The sequence below is a fragment of the Dermacentor variabilis genome, chromosome 7 (genome assembly GCF_050947875.1).
Source record: "Dermacentor variabilis isolate Ectoservices chromosome 7, ASM5094787v1, whole genome shotgun sequence".
NCBI lineage: Eukaryota > Metazoa > Arthropoda > Arachnida > Ixodida > Ixodidae > Dermacentor > Dermacentor variabilis.
In genome coordinates this window covers 127,841,462-127,858,528 of record NC_134574.1, presented here as the reverse complement: position 1 = coordinate 127,858,528, position 17,067 = coordinate 127,841,462, and the positions used below count along the sequence as shown (strand labels likewise).

The 17,067-nt window shown below is 50.2% G+C and overlaps 1 protein-coding gene across 6 annotated transcripts in view; it reads left to right on the top strand.

Annotated features, from left to right (window-relative positions):
* The window catches only part of LOC142587887 (uncharacterized), a 171,857-nt gene that overhangs the window by 137,174 nt on the left and 17,616 nt on the right, over nucleotides 1-17,067 (top strand). For 3 of the 6 annotated variants that reach the window (XM_075699212.1, XM_075699215.1, XM_075699217.1), the window contains exons 7-17: nucleotides 1,150-1,323; nucleotides 2,154-2,279; nucleotides 3,333-3,739; nucleotides 5,179-5,452; nucleotides 6,105-6,356; nucleotides 7,662-7,777; nucleotides 8,986-9,223; nucleotides 10,649-10,897; nucleotides 12,051-12,314; nucleotides 14,022-14,300; nucleotides 15,911-16,153. In XM_075699212.1, coding sequence (XP_075555327.1) covers nucleotides 1,150-1,323; nucleotides 2,154-2,279; nucleotides 3,333-3,739; nucleotides 5,179-5,452; nucleotides 6,105-6,356; nucleotides 7,662-7,777; nucleotides 8,986-9,223; nucleotides 10,649-10,897; nucleotides 12,051-12,314; nucleotides 14,022-14,300; nucleotides 15,911-16,153 — 2,622 coding nt within the window. The remainder of the gene's footprint in view (nucleotides 1-1,149; nucleotides 1,324-2,153; nucleotides 2,280-3,332; nucleotides 3,740-5,178; nucleotides 5,453-6,104; nucleotides 6,357-7,661; nucleotides 7,778-8,985; nucleotides 9,224-10,648; nucleotides 10,898-12,050; nucleotides 12,315-14,021; nucleotides 14,301-15,910; nucleotides 16,154-17,067) is intronic. The other 3 variants (XM_075699213.1, XM_075699214.1, XM_075699216.1) reach the window with 3 other exon arrangements.

Sequence of the window (17,067 nt, the reverse complement as noted above, 5' to 3'; positions counted from 1 at the left end):
TTTCCGTGACCTTTCGATTGCAGTATACAACTCTATAAGAAGGATATATATATATATATATATATATATATATATATATATATATATATATATGAGGTTTCCTTCTTTCTTTCTTTACTTAAGCCTTGAGGGAACAGACGCACTTAGTGTTCGCACTGGTTCGTGTCATCTTGTCTGAAGCCTTCAGAGTGTCATATACCTAAACACGCAAATAAGAAAGGAAGGCGGAACAACGTAAAGATGTGCTCCGAAATCTCGGGGGTAACGGCCTTCATTTTCCGATTTGCATGCTTATAGTGGCAGCGTGATACTGCGCCGCAAAAGACGCAGATGCTTCATCTTCGACTGATATATGCTAGAGCGCGTAGTAAATCAGCAGCCCGGTGTGCAATTGTATGGCAGCGGGTGGACACGAAACGAACGAGCTAAGACGTGCAAGGTGTAAAGTGGATTGTGCATTTGAAAGTATTCCGGTGCGGCGTCTTCCGGTAAACCGATTTTTGCGCCTCCGCATCACCGCCGACCTCTCTTGTACGTACACTGAACTGAACTGAATTAAATTTAACTTAGTTTTACTCCACAGAAGCACAGCATTACATACCTTTTCGGCGTTGTTGAACGCAGAATTGTTGGACGGTCAGCATGCGTAAAGCGCTTTCACTGGCAGCTGCTATTCCATACTTCAATTACTAGGTAAAACACATACATATAACAACGAGGAAGAAAGACAGGAGTAGGGAGATACATAGAAAGCTAATGTTTGATGGAAGCGAGGCAGTAGACATCAAAGTAAACAATAAAATAGGAAAAATATTGGGCACACTGTCTGCTTGGTTGCATGTAGGAATCGGCTTGGAAGAGTAGCTCTTCTCCAGGGCCTCAGACATTTAGCGCTATTGTATTTCTTCATTCTTTCTTCTATTCCTTGAGTGAGCAAAAAAGATTAATGTAAATGAAATGCAAGCGCATGACAAGCGTTTCCAGCGAATGACAGTTTTGACTCTTGTATAGCCGTTGTTGCGTTCGCCTCGTTTGGATGCTTTGAGGTCCTCGGGCGCTAAAAAAGAAAAGAAAAAACAACAAAAAAAAAAGTGTTCAGGTTGTCCATCAGCTTATCCTTGTTACAACGCTATTTCGCCGCCTTCGCAGTGCGGACGTACAGCCAGAAGAGCGGCCACTGTCCCGAGATCGTGGAGGACCAGAGCACGGACCCGGACTCGTGCTCGAACGAGTGCAACAGCGACTTCGAGTGCGCCGGCGTGCTCAAGTGCTGCCCCAGCTCCTGCGGCGGGGCCGTTTGCGTCGAGCCCTTCTCGGGCAAAGGTCAGTCCGGGAACGTACCTTGGCGTTACCGCTTTCCACTCGGTGTCGCCCTAATAGGGATGAGAGTCGGCCTCGCGGGAGAACATAGTGTCGGAGTGACCTGCAGAACTCCGTTCGCGAAATGACATGCTTTATTGTTGGCGGGTGCAATGGCGCGGTAGTGCAGCCCTTTGCCTCTTGCAATTAGTGTCTTACGGACCCGGTGGCCTGAACATGGCTTCTGGATGCTCTGGATTCTTTCTCAAAACATCAGGGCCGTAGCCAGGGGAAGGAGAAGGCCCCCTCTCTCCGAAATTTCTGCGTATACCAGCATGCCGTGGGCCCAGCCTCCTCTCCCTCCTCCCGGTCTCGGATAAGTGGGTGCCTCCTTCCCCCACCCCTTCCCCACAACCCTACCCCCACCCCAAAAATATATTTCTGACTACGCCACTGCAAATCAGTTTCTAGAACGTGTCCACTACGACTACAGCGATTTATCGTTGTTTTCAAGTACTGGGTGCAGGAAAATACGGTTTCTTTTTTTGACATATTCGTGTATTGCAACACAGTTTCAAGCTAATCGACCGCACTGCAGATTTACTGAGTGGGACAACAAATAGCTGCTCCGGGCCATGTCGAGGCACTAGTCCGGGTGTTACAACGTCACGTTATAAACGCGTGCCTCGGCGCCTACAAATCTGTCAAATGGCCCACTTGACAGGGCGCGCATGTATATCGCGTCGCTGCAGTGTTGAGCGAAGTACGCGGACTGAGCGCTTTTTTTTTTTTGTCGTGCCGCCCGGATTGCGCGAGTCGCCGACTCTACCGCCTGTGTGTGTGGTGTGACGCAGACCCGTGCGACAACGTGTTCTGCGGACCCAACGCGCTCTGCATGCTGGAGAACGCTTCGCCCGTATGCCGGTGTAGGAGCGGATACAGCGGCGATCCTAACAACGCAACCATGGGATGCTCACAAGGTCGGTCTGCGAACGCGACTAACCCCAATGTTGCCCGCCATCACCATGGCCTCCGAGATCCGGCGGCGCGCGTGGCTCGTACACCGCGTGTCACCCGATCTTGGGGGCCGTGCTTCTTATCCCCTTGTTCACTTTGCTTGGCACCGACTGGAAAATTGCAGTCAAAAAGCCTTTAACAAAGTGCGCAGGAGCTTTTCCTCTTGGCGGGCTTTGAGCAGTAGTCATAGTTTGCGCATTTCTCCGCATTACTTTCTTCAGAATTAATTGCCCTATAAATAATTTTACTTTTCATTTTGATAACATCAGTGGCTTTCATTACAGTATTATCACTATTTTTTACGTTAGTGTCAAGTTCTTTCACGGGGAACCCGATAATCGCAGGGATAACGAGGTTCTCGGCAAAACCTGCCGTTGAAAACCGAAGAAATGAGAACGAATCTTTGTTTTTCAAGTTGGCGATTAGTGACATGTGGAGCGCATGTTACGGTCATTAAGTAACCTTGAACTTTTCCCTTGGTTTCACATTGGAATTAAATGCAACACGAGAGCAGCCACAGACTACTTATCGTATTTAATAAAAAACTAATAGACTGTTTGGAAAGTACAATAATTTTCGTATCTGTTAAGTTCATTCATCCTCATGTTCATACGCAGTGGGACGAAGGGAACATGGAGATTACCTGCTTGAGAAAGCAATTCTACAAAATCATCCACCGCTCAGCAGTCTTAACTCTTTCGCGCAAGAAAATCCCCCCGATTTCACTTTTTTGTTTTGTTCCAGGCACATTTATAATGCTGAACTTTTTGTTGGGCTAATTGGTGCATGTTGCTGAAGTACTAAAGCGCCAAACAGACGACACAAGTCCGTGTCGTCCACCTTTGGTGTCGTCCGTGTCTCTTCTTGTGTCGTCTGTTTGGCGCTTTGGTACTTCAGTATCACCGTTACAATTACGTTTCTTTTTTGAAGGGAAAGTGTTTTGCAATTTTTACGGGCACTTTCTGAGAAAGTAATATATATCTTTTTTGTTTGCTCTCTGTCTCTGCTCATCGCAGGAGGCAACGGGGTAGTCCCCGCCGACACTTCGTCCGAGCCCGGCACCGGCGGCGACGACGACCACTCGTCGACGCCGCCGCCGTCCCCTTCGGACACCTGCGTCTACAAGAACCGGACGTACCCCGTGGACGAGTACTTCTATGACGGTTGCGGGCTCAAGTGCCACTGCACCGACCAGACCGAGGTCGAGTGCCAACAACGGTGCCTGTTCGCGCTCGAGGAACAGCCCACGGGCAACCTCGACCCGGGCTGCGAAATCCTCACGGACCCCAATGACCCGTGTTGCAAGATCCTGGCCTGCGAAGCGTCGCCCAACGGAACCGTGGCGATCCAGAACGTCACGGCGCCCGGACGGAGTTCGGAAGCGGCCGGAAACGAGACCGGTTACGTCAAGAACGACGTCGAGGTATGATATATCTATAGTTCTTGATTGCTGCCTGAAATTTTGAACGTATAGACGTGCGTGTCGCCGCGGGGCCGCACGTGGTGATGATGATCGTGCTGGAGCGTTGTGCATATGTGGGCGTTCCCGTTTCTACCGATTTCAGTGTCGTGTGCGTTCGGGAAATATAGTCTTATTGATTTCCGGAGGGCCCCGATTCGCGAGGTATTACTTCTCCCTAGCATAAACTGAGGGAAAAAAATAAGGTAGCGAAAATATTCGTGTTTATGTAATGTGCATGTTCTATACACCTACACCCGGGGAGTGTATGTGTAGGTATACGGACCACAGGCTCTCCGAAGAAGAAAACAAAAATATATGTATTTTTTTTTCGTAATTCAGACGCACGAACTGAAATTTGCGGGTGCAATGTGAAAAGCTTGCAATGCCAAATTTGGGCGGCAGAGCTCATTTTCAAGTTACATTCACAGCGGGAACGATAAAATTCAATCCTTTTCGCGGAATCCCTGGTCCGTATGCACTTCTGCTCGTGGGAGTGGAAGCCTAAATGAAATAGCAGTTCCAAACCTGTTTCGCAGAAGCTCACACTGCCAGCGTGCCTTGAGAGGGCTAAGGCATTCCAGTTAGGTACTGCGTTGCCTTCTAATAGATTAGAGTGAATGTTCACTAAACTAATGGTTTGTGCAACGGCTTACAGAAATCATCTCATGAGACTTGATACAAATAGAGCTATATATCTAGACATACATATATAAAGAAGAGGTGCTGCATATGATCATCATTCGATGGCAGAGTAGCGAGCATACCCTTTTTCCATTTCACCATCGGGCAAAGAGAAGACCTTAAAAAAATATCCACTGTCACGTGAAGTGTACGTAGAACTCAAAACGATTTTATCAGGGATTGCGAACTTCGCAGTAAAGAGGCACCCGACAGAACTCGATCTTGAGGAGGACGACGCAGACGGTGTCCGTTTTACCCGTGCCTTTCTCTCAAACATTTTCTCATAAGCTGACAAGGAGTTTAGCTAACTCGCAAAGTTCCGTCATAGTTCGGCACGAGCAGTTCTAGTCGCGAGTGTAACACCCTCGAAATCACTGGAGTGAGATCGCATCGATGCTTCCGTCCAAAAGATCTGCAAGATGAAATAGGGACACATGCTTTAGCAAACACCGCAAATAACGGGACACATGAAAGGGGCACACGACGCAGGCGCTGTGTCGCGACTCGCTATAGACGTGGGTGCAACACAGAAGGCGAATTCAGAAGCCCCGCGCCACCTACCCGTAACGGCTCTAGCGATCACGCATATCTAAAGCAGCAGTGAAACCCTATTGGTACGAGTTGTCTCTAGTGTCGACCGCCAAAAGTGCCGGGTGAAATGGAAATGCACGTGAGTGATGCATGCCGGCGACGGCTGTCGCGCGCGCGCACGTTTGAAGGTGACCACTGCGACCGCGCTGCCAACCGCGGCGACAAACGCCACTGTCGCTGGCGCCGACGATGACCCTACGGCGACCACGGTCGTCTACGAGCAGGAGACGGTCACGGAGAAGATGCTCGTGGACACCGGACGCACCACCATCGTCAACGTGCTCGAGCCGGGAGACGCCAACGTGACGGAGAACCCGCTGGGAACCGCGAACGTCACCGCCGCGGGCAACAGCATCGGAAGCGACGGGGCGTCCAACGCCTCTCGACAGGGTGGCTACCCCGGTGAGTGCGTGGAGGCTTTGTGAAACGTCCCTCGCCCCTATGTTCCTGGTGCATGTGCTTTTTGTCGATGTTTCCATATGATCCAGGCCAAATGAATAACGACGGAATGATGTTGAAAATATAGGCTGCATTACAATGCTAGACCGCGTTCAGCATTTGAAAAGCTTTAAATCCGAATGCATACTTAAGATGTAGGAATTAGTCTGCCGTTGGCTCTTTGGGAATCCTGCCCGAGCTTGCCTCCAGTCCCCTTAGTGATAGCGATAGCCGGAGGAAACAGTTGCGTTTCAGACGATAACCACAAGCAGATCCCACATCTATTTGTCCACGAGGTTCGAGTGACAATATCAGCTAAAGTCCACGGTTAAACTTACTGCAAAATGCATGCTGCTCATAATTAACCACTGGGTCAGTGCACCTTTGAGGAGTGACGTGACTCCTTTTCTGATGGAATGTGCCATATCGCAAGTCTTGACGCTGCCTGTTCCACATGCCACCGCTTTGGGAACTGTCGGCGCGTCTTTCAGGTGCCGACGTACATCTTTGCGCGGTAATTAGCGAAGCTATTAAGCGACCGCAGTTTTCCGGACGTGACGCATTCCCCCGAGGCGCATTGACGTGGGGTCTCCTTCTTGGGCTTCGCTGTGCGCAGGCAAGCTCCATCGGTTCGACGGATGTGAGTTCCGCGGCAAGGTGTACCAGGGCGGCGAGACCTTCTTCGACGGCTGCGAAGCCCGGTGCACGTGCAGCGGCAAGGGCCACCTGGCCTGCCTCCCTCGTTGCAACGTCATCAGTGCCAGCGGTGGCGACACCTGCAAGGAGGTCGCCGACCCTAACGACGCCTGCTGCCGCGTTCTGGTGTGCAGCCCGCCCGGAGACACCCAGGCACCGTCTAGCGTAGAAGGTATATAGACATTCACGGCATGCTGTTGACATTGCTCCTACGTCTTATGATACCGGATGTTATGAATAGAGGCCAGGCTTTGCGAAAAGGTTCTAGTGAGTTTAACAGTTCATCAATTGATTGATTCGTTCATAGCATTGAGAGAGAAAGAGAGAGAGAGAGAGAGAGAGAGAGAGAGAGAAGACAGGAAAGGTAGGCAGGTTAACCAAAAGCACGTCCGGTTTGCTACCCTTAACCGGGGGAATGGGGTATGGGGATAGAGAGAGAGAAGAGAGAAAGAGCACAGTTTCAGCGCACAGTGGAAGGTTGGCGCCGAGTCTACACATGGTTCCCAAGACCTGTCAATTAAACGCTCAAAAGCAATACAGCAGCTAGAAAATAGACTTTCGCGAAGGCCTTCCTATTGATTTCGACCACGGGGGTTCTTAGACGAGCATTCAAAGCGCGCTGCAATAACGTTTTTTGCATTCAAGTCATATCGGAATGCGGTCTTCGCGGCAAAGAAGCTCACCCCCGTTACGTCCTGCTTGGCAGCGCAACACCATAGCCGCCGAGTTACCTCGGCGGGTCCTTGAACAGCTTCAGTGCAGGCAAGAAACAACCTGAGGGCAAGGCGAGAAAGTCATGCATGCGCAGCCTTGCGCCGTCAGCGACGTTGTTGTTCTGTCATGTGCCTCCCTGTTTCAGTTTAGCTGTTATATTTGACATACCTGTTATAGAATTAGCTTAGAAGAATATCGTAGCGAAGAACACAATATCTAGTAATGGTATCTTTTTTTAAACATCGCTCTCGTTATTAAAAAAGAACATTTATCCTTGATGGGGTCTTCAATACGAATTGAGTCGGCGAAAGATGTCGTATCGTATTTCACCGGGTTAACTATGCGCGCAAGGACCAGCCGAATTTAGTCTCGAAATATAATTCGGGTGCCCTCGCATTTCGACCCTTGTCAAGTGGCCTCCGCAGCAGAAAATCAAACCTTGTAACGAGACCTCGACAGCAGAAATCCACAGCTATGATGAGATCCCGGCGGGCTTTCGAATATACTTTGTGATGGCAGGAGTACTGAGTTTCGGCAGGAGTACGCAGAAGCCTGCTCCGTCGCACCAGCACGTCTGACCCGCGCATAGTTAGAACGCCTTTCAAGCAGTGCATGCTAAACCTTTCCTTCGCTGTCAGTGCTTGGCCCTTCGTGCGAAACCGCCAAACATTTATTTAACTGTTGCAAGAACGCATCCGGTAGAATTCTTGTATTTCTTCCCTTTGCGACGAAATGCGATTGCTTCTATTTGTTTCTGTTTAAGGCCTGAAGTTGCTTATCGAGATGGCTGAACCCGAGAACGGCACCACCGTGAAGATCCGTTGGACCATGCTTCACGACAATAGAACCACGCACATGGCCGGCGACGCTATGATTCAGGTGAGCCTGACGTCATTATGAGACAAGGGAACTCGGTGTCATGCATCCGGGCGTCGCCTGCTTCCTGTCTGGACATTAACAGTAACTTACCGCTTTTAGTTTTAGGCGTTCAGATTCCTGGCTTAGCCTGCGTAACTATGTGTAGCCAATGTCACAATACTGCCGCTGCAAGTCGTAAGCTAGCGTTTCTTAGTGTTTTCCGTCTTTTCTAATCTGAATATAAAAAAAATAAATATATATGCTTCTATTACGTGACTTCCTTACTGACATGTTGCACTTCTGTGTTTTGTATACGAAGCGACAAACTGGTCTGTACAGTGGCATAATATTTGTCTCTTATGTGAGCCAGTGCTGCCATGCATAAGCTGTAGATCTTGATCTCTTAGTAGTATGAGAACTTCGCGAACCAGATGTGGCATGTTTTAAACAGTGAACGCTGGCGGGAATAGACTTGGGAAAAGTAACTGTCTTTTCTTGCTGCACGTGATCGGCCGTGGTCGAACAAACTCTGTCAGAAGCCAACGTTCCGACAAGGGGGCTTGTCTTGGTCGGGGCCAAGGCAAACCCTGAGTGCCCCGACGAAGAGAAGTCTATTTGCCGAAACGTTGGTTCCAGGCTAAAAAATTCTTTGTTAGACTACTTTTTTCACTTGAAGCCTTCTTTTAACTCCTTTGTGTTGTTCGCATTGCTTTCTGGGCGTAAATTAATTTACCCATGTCTACCCTTGTCGGTTTGGAAAGGCCTCGGTCTGTTGCTGAAATGCACGAGAAACAGACTTTATAAAGTTTATGCAGAATGACGAGCATCCATACGACACGCTGGAGTAACTTGAATGCGCGTGGCCGTCACAAAAGCGAATTTAGACACTACTTAGATGGACCATAGAGTTTTCGTAGACTTCTTTGCCTTCTTTGGAGTTGTCTTTCTACTTTCCGTGAAGTACACAGAACATATCCATTTAGGACAAGCCTAATTATACTTTGGTCTCTTCTGGTTCAGCAACTTCCGAACGACTTGCTTTCTGGAAGTCTGCAAGGTTTCTAGAGATACGTAACCTACTACATAGTAGCACATCTACAGAGTTACCAGACACTATGGAAGTAGATTTGTGTGACGATGAGAAAAAAGTACACGACCGAGCGCTCGCGAAACGTCGGCAACTCGGAGCTGCGTCGCCCCCTTCTCACTCGGCGATCGTCACCGCCCAGGTCTGGTACGCCGTGGTCACGAAGGACGGCGGCCCCGTCCAGTGGATGAAGCACAAGTACAAGCTGAGCGACATGCGGTCCGTGCCGGCCACCACCTCGTCGTTCGAGATCCGCCTGGGCGGCCTGCAGCCCGAGACCGAGTACTACCTGCGCATGGTCAAGCCGCCCAGCGAGGACAGCGACGCCGAGCACGCCGCCGCGTCCAGCAACACGGTCAAGGTCAAGACCTTCGCTCCAGGTACGGACGGGGGGGTTCATGCTCGAACGCTCGCCGACAACCGTTGCGTGTGCGCGCGCTTCGCATCGTGGGCGCGCTTTATAATAGCCGTACGCTCGAGTGGCGCGGAAGTGCTTTTTTTTTCGTTGTGGTTCGACATCGCGTCTTCTCCTGTGGGCACCTCTTCTGGTTTCCGTGCCACTGTGGATCAGTGGATGAGCTGTCGTGATGCTGAGTGCGAGGTGGCGGGCTCTAGTCCTGACCACCGTGCCTTGGGTGCACGCTAAGGAGAACTTCAGCTGATCAAAATTAATATGCGAAACCCTTTATTACGGCGTCTCTCGTGATCAACCGCGCGGTTCCGGGACGTTTATACCTGACAATTTAAGATTACCTTTCCTGCTCGTTCTGCCCTTCCCCCTCCTTTCCTGTTGTCTACGGTGGTGTATCACAGGCTAGATGCCGTGTTCAACGGAAAAGCGCTTGTTATAGGTGAACGAAAGTTAAGGGCACACCAGGCACTAAACTAAATTTGTTTAGAACGGCAAATAATTATTTTCATGCACATTTTCATAAGACTGAAAGGTGAGGTTATTGTCATAGCTAATGCAAACTCCAAGCTTCTCGTTCTCGAATTTCGTGTTGAAACGTAGGCGCCAGTATGTCTGCGTGACCTGATGGATTTCATTTCTTTTTTCTTTTCGTGGATTTAGCCCGTTTTCCTGCAGAAAGTGAGTGTTCTTTAAGCCGGCTAGGTTGAGCTCTTTTAGAATTCAGTGCGGATCTTTACCAATAAATGATTAACTACACCACAGCAGAGCCGGTAAGTCCGCGGTATCACGGCGAGCTTGTAGTGCGGAAAATTCAGCGTGCTGTTGATTGTCACCCATTTATAGTTTTTTTTTCTTTTTGCGTCTCTTCCGCTCAGACAAGCCTCTTTAGGCTAACAGTGGTCGCTCTGCTATTGCAGAATACGGCTTCAAACTTACTATTCTTCTGTAGCGGCCCTTCAACACAGGCCAGCATGACAACACGTTATCTAAGTAGAAAAGCCATACCATTCCATTCCATTCCATCACTGTGCTTGCTTAGCTAGTCGCGACCATACGGGTAAGTCGACCGGATTTTTCTGTTTTCCTTTCTGAATGCCGTCCAACGCATCCAGGAAAACTAGACGATCTCCTTTTGAGTGAACAGACAATACTACGATGCTGTCCCCACCGATCATCGACTCGGAAGGTGGTGAAGGCACTTTTGTGCTTTGAGAGCGTCTGGCTTGTGCGAGCGCCTTTGACTCTGTAGTGCTGTCCGTGCACGTTTCTCTACCCGCTCCCTTCTTTCTATTCCCCTTCTTACTTCCCCCAGAGTAGAGGGTAGCCAACCGGAGTCTTGGCTGGTTAACATCCCTGCCTTCGTTTTCTCTCTCTCTCTCTCTCCTGCGATCAGCGGTGCGAGCCTCGTTCAACGGGTGCGTGCACCGGAACCGCACGTACGATCCCGGCATGGTGTTCTACGACGGGTGCGACCACAAGTGCGTGTGCCACGCCGAGGGACTCGTCGAGTGCCAGGACAGGTGCGAGGTGTACGTGGACACCGTGGGCTACGAGGACTGCCAGTGGGCGCCGGCGCCCGACGACGCTTGCTGCATGATCCCGTACTGCGACGGGAAGCCGCCCGTGCCGAGAAAGCCCAACGGTGAGACACGCGCTGGCATTTTCTAAGGGGTGGATTCGCACGGCTCGCCCGTTTAGTTTGGGTGCCGCCGACTCACGTGACCACACGTCAGGCGTCTCCGCGTAATTGAGCCGGGGGGTGTTTGCCTCGTCGTGTGAATCCAGCTTACCAGCTGTACTAAAGAGGGACAGTGGATACATTTAGACCGGCGCACTATGGCCTTTTCGGGCTACATTAGCGTTCTATTGTCAGGAAAGACGGCTGACCCTTAACTGAAATAGACTGCGCCAGGCAGAACCGAGTAGATTCTGTCGACATCCATGACGCCATGGTGATCTGGGGCGGGGACTTAGTAGCGACGCCGCGACCTTACTTTTGTCTTTGCACTTCTTCTGCATTGCCAAGTTTCCTATCACGGTAAAAGAAGGTGCTTTACTGTTGCAAAAACGTAATTTACTAGTTCATTTCTTAAGCGGCGCATGCAGGCGGTCTAGTTTATTACTCTAGTTATTACTAGTTTATTCTCTAGTTTATTATTACTAGTGGTGGTGGTGCCGTGATGTCGTTGCAGCAGGCGGGGTTAGCTTGACATAGGTGGTCAGCACCTGTTCCGCGTCCTAGAACCTAATGCGTTGTCAGTATGTGTATGTGTCACCGAAACGTTGATCATTCACGCACCTCGTGGGAAGACGATTGACAGCCGTAGAACTCCTGTCCCAATTACTCCGTGCCCTTCAGGGAACACTGTCTTGAAGGCTCACGTGCTGAAGACCCTTCTTTCGTATAGGCTGTGAAGCAACGCCTCGCTTTGCGCGTCGAACTGCGGAATGACCAGATTAGTCCTCCACATCCGCTATTTCACTACGCATAACGCACAAATCTGGGAAGCGCGGTTCGTCCAGTCCCAAATAAGCAAGCCTAGGCGTAGACGGAGCTAGTTCTAATGCGATAAGTAGGGCAGTTTCATCATCGCGAATACGTGCTTTGGCAACAAAGGGTTCACGTCAAGTTCCGGTATCCTGTTTGTTATCCGCTTAATGCCGTAATCAGTTTCGTTCAAAACCCCTGCGGAGGTCTGGCAGCTAGTCAAGAAGCGTAAGGCACTCGGTCCGTCCATGCTTTCTTTCACGGCGAGAATTAACGAGTGCGTCTCCGCGCTGGGCGCCTTCCGCAGACCCGCAGCAGGACGTGTGCCTGGACGAGTCCGGCAAGCCGCACCGCTTGGGCGACGAGTGGGAGACCGGTCAGGGCTGCCTGCGTCGCGTGTGCACGTGCGTGCTTCTGGCCAACGGCTCGGCGCTGGCCGAGTGCGTCGGAGGCTGTCCGCCGCTGTCCGTTACCGTCCGGTCCGCCGACAAGGACTGCCCGCAACCCGTGGTCGTGACGCCGGACGATCCGTGCCTCTGCCCTTACGTCATGTGCAACGGTCCGCGCGGCGGTAAGGGTGCGCTCTCGAGAGCGGCGTTGTTCGGGGCACGTGACCAGAGAGAGAGAGAGAGATGCAAATGAGAGAAAGGCAGGGAGGTTAACCAGACTTAAAACCTCCGGTTTGCTACCCTGCACTAGGGGAAGGGAAAGGGGAAGTAAAGACGGAAAGAAGAGCGTGACAAAAATAAAAGCGTGAGAAAAAAAAATATGAAAAGGGATGAAATGGGGTCCTTATAGTCTTTCTAAGAGACTTGCCATGCCCACTAAAGGGACGCAGAGGAGTGGGGGAATGTGCCCTGCCAGCGCATTCTGTAAACCGAAAGGCAAAAAAACAAACAAACTTGAAGTATAACGAAGAACCTCGAGAAGAACCTTAATGATCGCGCAGAGAGCGATGGAACGAACGATAGACGTGCAACGTGGCGACATGGGTGTCGCCTTCAGTTGTGTGACTGCGTGACGTTTAGTCGGTGACGTGGTCATGTTTTTCGGGCCTAGTGGGTGCAGACCGGAATTACAGCAGCGCAGCCCCTCGGAGACGATTGATGTGCGCTTTGTGGGTGCCGGCTATACTCGCGAAAGAAGAAAAAACAGTGGCTGACTGCACCTCTGGCGCGTACGGACGAGTCAGTCTGAAAAGTTGCATTAGTGTCCGTGGCTGAGATACTATGCTCGTCACCCGATCGAGGCCATAGTGGCTTTTTTGAGAGCGACATTGATGCGCGATTCCAAGTGATGCGTCTTTTCCTTCTTTTTTCATCGGCCTCTATTTTCCTATTCTAAATGTGGTCATCGTCATCTTTGCTTTCTAATGGTTTCGCCTTTCAACATTGAGCAGCTTACTTAGAAAAAAAGGTTCAATCGGGTATTTAAGCTTGTCAGTTATAAAAAAGAATACTTCCTTTTCTCTCTCCATTTCCGCTGTTACTTGTTTAATAGACCTATCTGTACTGGAGCTCTTGATTGGTGGGTGAGTCAGAAGAATCAGTAAGAATGAATATACGAGACACTTACACTCTGGCACTACTGCAGCGTCGGTTCCCGCCCAGCTCCTTAGCATTTATTTTGGCCGGAACAATAGCTTTCCTTTCCCTCCTTCACCTCTCTCTTGATGGGAGAGTGGGTTACTATCTACCGGTTTCATCGCAGCTAGAAGTTCGACGGGAAGACAGGGTACTAGTTGTCTCTTGTGTCGAGTTCTTTTCTCTCGGTATCAGGCGTAGTACACGTTTAATTTTTTTGTTCGCCAGGTGAGGAAGATAATCACTAAAGTGAGCGGACGTGAAACTTGCACTGTCAAGTGCAGTGTCACTTGCTTGCCCATTAGATAACACTTGTTGGTGGAGAAGCTGGTTACTCTACCGGTTGCACCGTTACTAAAAAAAAAGAAGTTAGACAGAGCTCCACATCGCTTCTTGTGTTGCATGCAGCTTTGCGCTGCTTTGTTTCTGATAGACATTTCACTTTTTCCTGGCTGCGTGGGCCAGCAAGAAAGAAAATATCGGTAAAATTTGTTTCGAATTGAGGACCAGGAGGCCCAGGGAGCATCTATGGTTTCATTTAGCTGCCTCTAGCTGCTGTCGTCTATGGTCGACATATTATTTTGTTGTTCATTTTTGAGTGAACGAGCAAAAATCGGTAAAGGCCAGTGCGCGAGATACTTACGCTAGACATTCCCATCTTCCCCCCCCCCCCCCCCCCCCCCCCCCCCCTGCAGCGTCAGTACCGGCTCCTCCGCCTAATACCGCCGTGGCCGCTCCCCAGCCTGGCCCGGCGATGTGCAAGTACAACGGGCGGCTGTACAACGTCAACGAGGAGTTTTACAACGGCTGTCTCGAGGTTTGCCACTGCGGTGCCAACCTGCGCGTCAACTGCGCCATCATCGAATGTCCGCACCATTTCAACCAGCACTTCAGCGAGTGCCTGGAGTGGGACATCGACCCGGCTTTCCAACCGTCTCCGCCGAACTGCTGCCCACCATCCAAGTGCAAGAAAGGTAAAGTGTCCCGCTCGTTTTCTTTTTTTTTTTTTTTGGCTACACGCGGCTCACGCTGATTAAAAAAATAAAATGTGTGATAGAAGATACTTTGGGCAGTAGTCGGCGGATCGAAAGCTCGTGCTATTGCTGTTTCCGTTCGCTTCATCGGTTCGAGAATTTTGCGTGTGCTTTGAGGCACAGCTTTTCCACACTTAGGCTGTGACAGTTCTGTAATACCGTGTAAGGCCGATACCCATTTGTCGGTATGATGCTTTGGTCTGCTAGCTTTTTTTTTTTTTCAAGGTTCACTCGAGTGTTTTAACGTACCTGTTTGTTGGCCTCCTGGTGACAGAAATGGCGGAACAGTATCCGATACTTAAGCGACTACTACTTATGAGCTTAACCTGCGAATGCGTCTGTAAACCACTGCGGTAAGGATAAAAAGCAACGCTCTTCCTTTTTCGCTAGCACGCAGGTTATACCCGCATTAAGATCCCTTCCCGCTTTAAGGCGCGTCGCTTTTACTTAGTATTGTCATGTTAACATGATTTTAGCATTCGTTTTGGTTCTTTTAGCGCTTGGGGAAATATCGTAGCACGTTGCCAGTGCTTGCCCCAACCCCCCTTTTTTTTTACTTACACATTCCACCCGCCGTGGTTGTTCAGTGGCTATGGTGTTCGGCTGCTGAGCACGAGGTCGCGGGATCCAATCCCGGCGATGGCGGCCGCATTTCGATGGGGTGAAATTCGAAAACACCCGTGTACTTAGATTTAGGTGCACGTTAAAGAACCCCAGGTGGTCCAAATTTCCGGAGTCCCCCACTACGGCGTGCCTCATGATCAGAAGTGGTTTTGGCACGCAAAGCCTCATAATTTAAATTTAAACTTACACATTCTGGTTGCTTAGTGGTTTTGGCATTGCATTGCTAAGCACGAGGTTGGTATGAAATCGCTGCAGGGGCGGCTGCGTCTCAATGCGGGCCAAATGCAAAAGCGCCAGTGTGCCCTGCATTGGGTGCACGGTAAGGAACCCCGAGGTGGTCAAAATTAACCCGGAGTCCGTGACTATGGCGTGCCTCAGAATCAGATCGTTGTTTTTGGCACTTAAACTGCTCGATATTTTTTCTTTTACCTTATACCTGTCGCGCGTCAGTGGGTCCCAAACTGCTCTACAGCCACATTCCAGAATTGGTCTGACGTAACTCTTACAGCATCGGTAACGAACATGTTAAAGTACGAGTCCGGTGCTTCAGCGCAGAAAATGCCTCGTGTTGCATGACTTCGCCGCGAAGGAATGGGCTGCACGAAACTCTTACTGCTCGCGATGGCCACCTGAGCCTCGATGAACGATCTTTGATTGCCTAATCTAATCTCTGTCAAGCGGGTCGTGTCAGTTCAATGGAGTAAGTTTCGCGACTTCTGGCAGATACCGCAGGAATTGCTGTACAGCAGTTCACGAACGTGTTGAGCGAAACGGCTCTTGGTTCCGACGCAAGAAATCGAACACTTGGCATTCCTTCGCCACAAGAAACAGAAATCTCGCGAGCCCTTATATATACTACTGGTAATCAGCGCCCCATAACTCACAGAACGATGTTCTTTCTCTTTTCCCCGTCTAATACCTGGCAGACGGCTCGTGCCTCTTCAATGGCGTCAAGTTCCGCAACTTCCAGCAGATTCCGCAGGAGATGCTCGACTGCGGCAAACGCTGCGTCTGCGTCAACGGCAACGTCTCGTGCGAGAACCGGTGCCCGCCGCTCAACAGCTCGCCGCCCCCGACGCTGCCGTGCCACCCGGCGCAGGCCTACCGCGGTCACCTGCCCGGAGACGAGTGCTGCACCCACTGGATGTGCCGAGAACCCGAGAAGCCCGGTGAGTCGCCGATCTCGGAACCCGTATACAGCGTACAACTTCTGGTCTCGGAACAACCGTGCACTATGCCCGGTAGTGGCCCCCTCGTAGCGCGACGGACGGGAACGGCCGCCGAGCGGATGATTTACGGAACGAGGAGCAGGACTCTGTTTTGTTTAGCTGCGTGGGCATGACGGACGAAAGAAACCGCCTCGTTGAGAAAGGAGAAAAACGTGGGACATTGATACCAGACGAGTCAGCATGGGCACTTCGATGCTAAGCAGAAGAGGGAGACAAAAAATATTGTATACAGCAAAGAGGCCTTGTGGCTTGCAGTGTGTCTACGTCATCGGCGGGTCAGAAACTATGTTTTCTCTGCAGCATTATTCCTCTTTTTACTGTGCAGACGTCGTTGAACAAGATCTTGCAGAAGTCGTTGCGCGAACTGTTGCAGAGATTGTTGCAGACGTTGTTGCGGACTTTCCAGAAGTGAAGGTGCAGAAGTTGGTATATACGTGGCATGCACCCTGCAGGACATCAAGTCTTCTATCTTGATGAGAGTACAGATCAAAATAAAGCAAGTTCAAAAAGAAATGAACGAAAGAGGTCAGACATTCTAGCCATCGGCCTTGTCTATAGTCAGTTTGTGTCGTGCTTCGTGAAGCAGTGATTTCTTTTTGGAGTCATGCCCCTGCGCCGTCCGGCTGCATCTCAGCTTGAGTGAGACAGGGTTTTTTTCTTAATGCGAAGGTTTATGTAAAATTTACATTGAGAAAAAGTTGACAAACATGAATTTCCCGGTCGTCTGCGCAGTGTCATATATACTGTGCCAGCTATAAATATGCACAAGATTTCGACTCGCAAGCACGCATTCTGCATGCCTAAAACGCTCTAAACACTCCTTATGGTAAACGTCGCTAAACTAAGCCTAAACC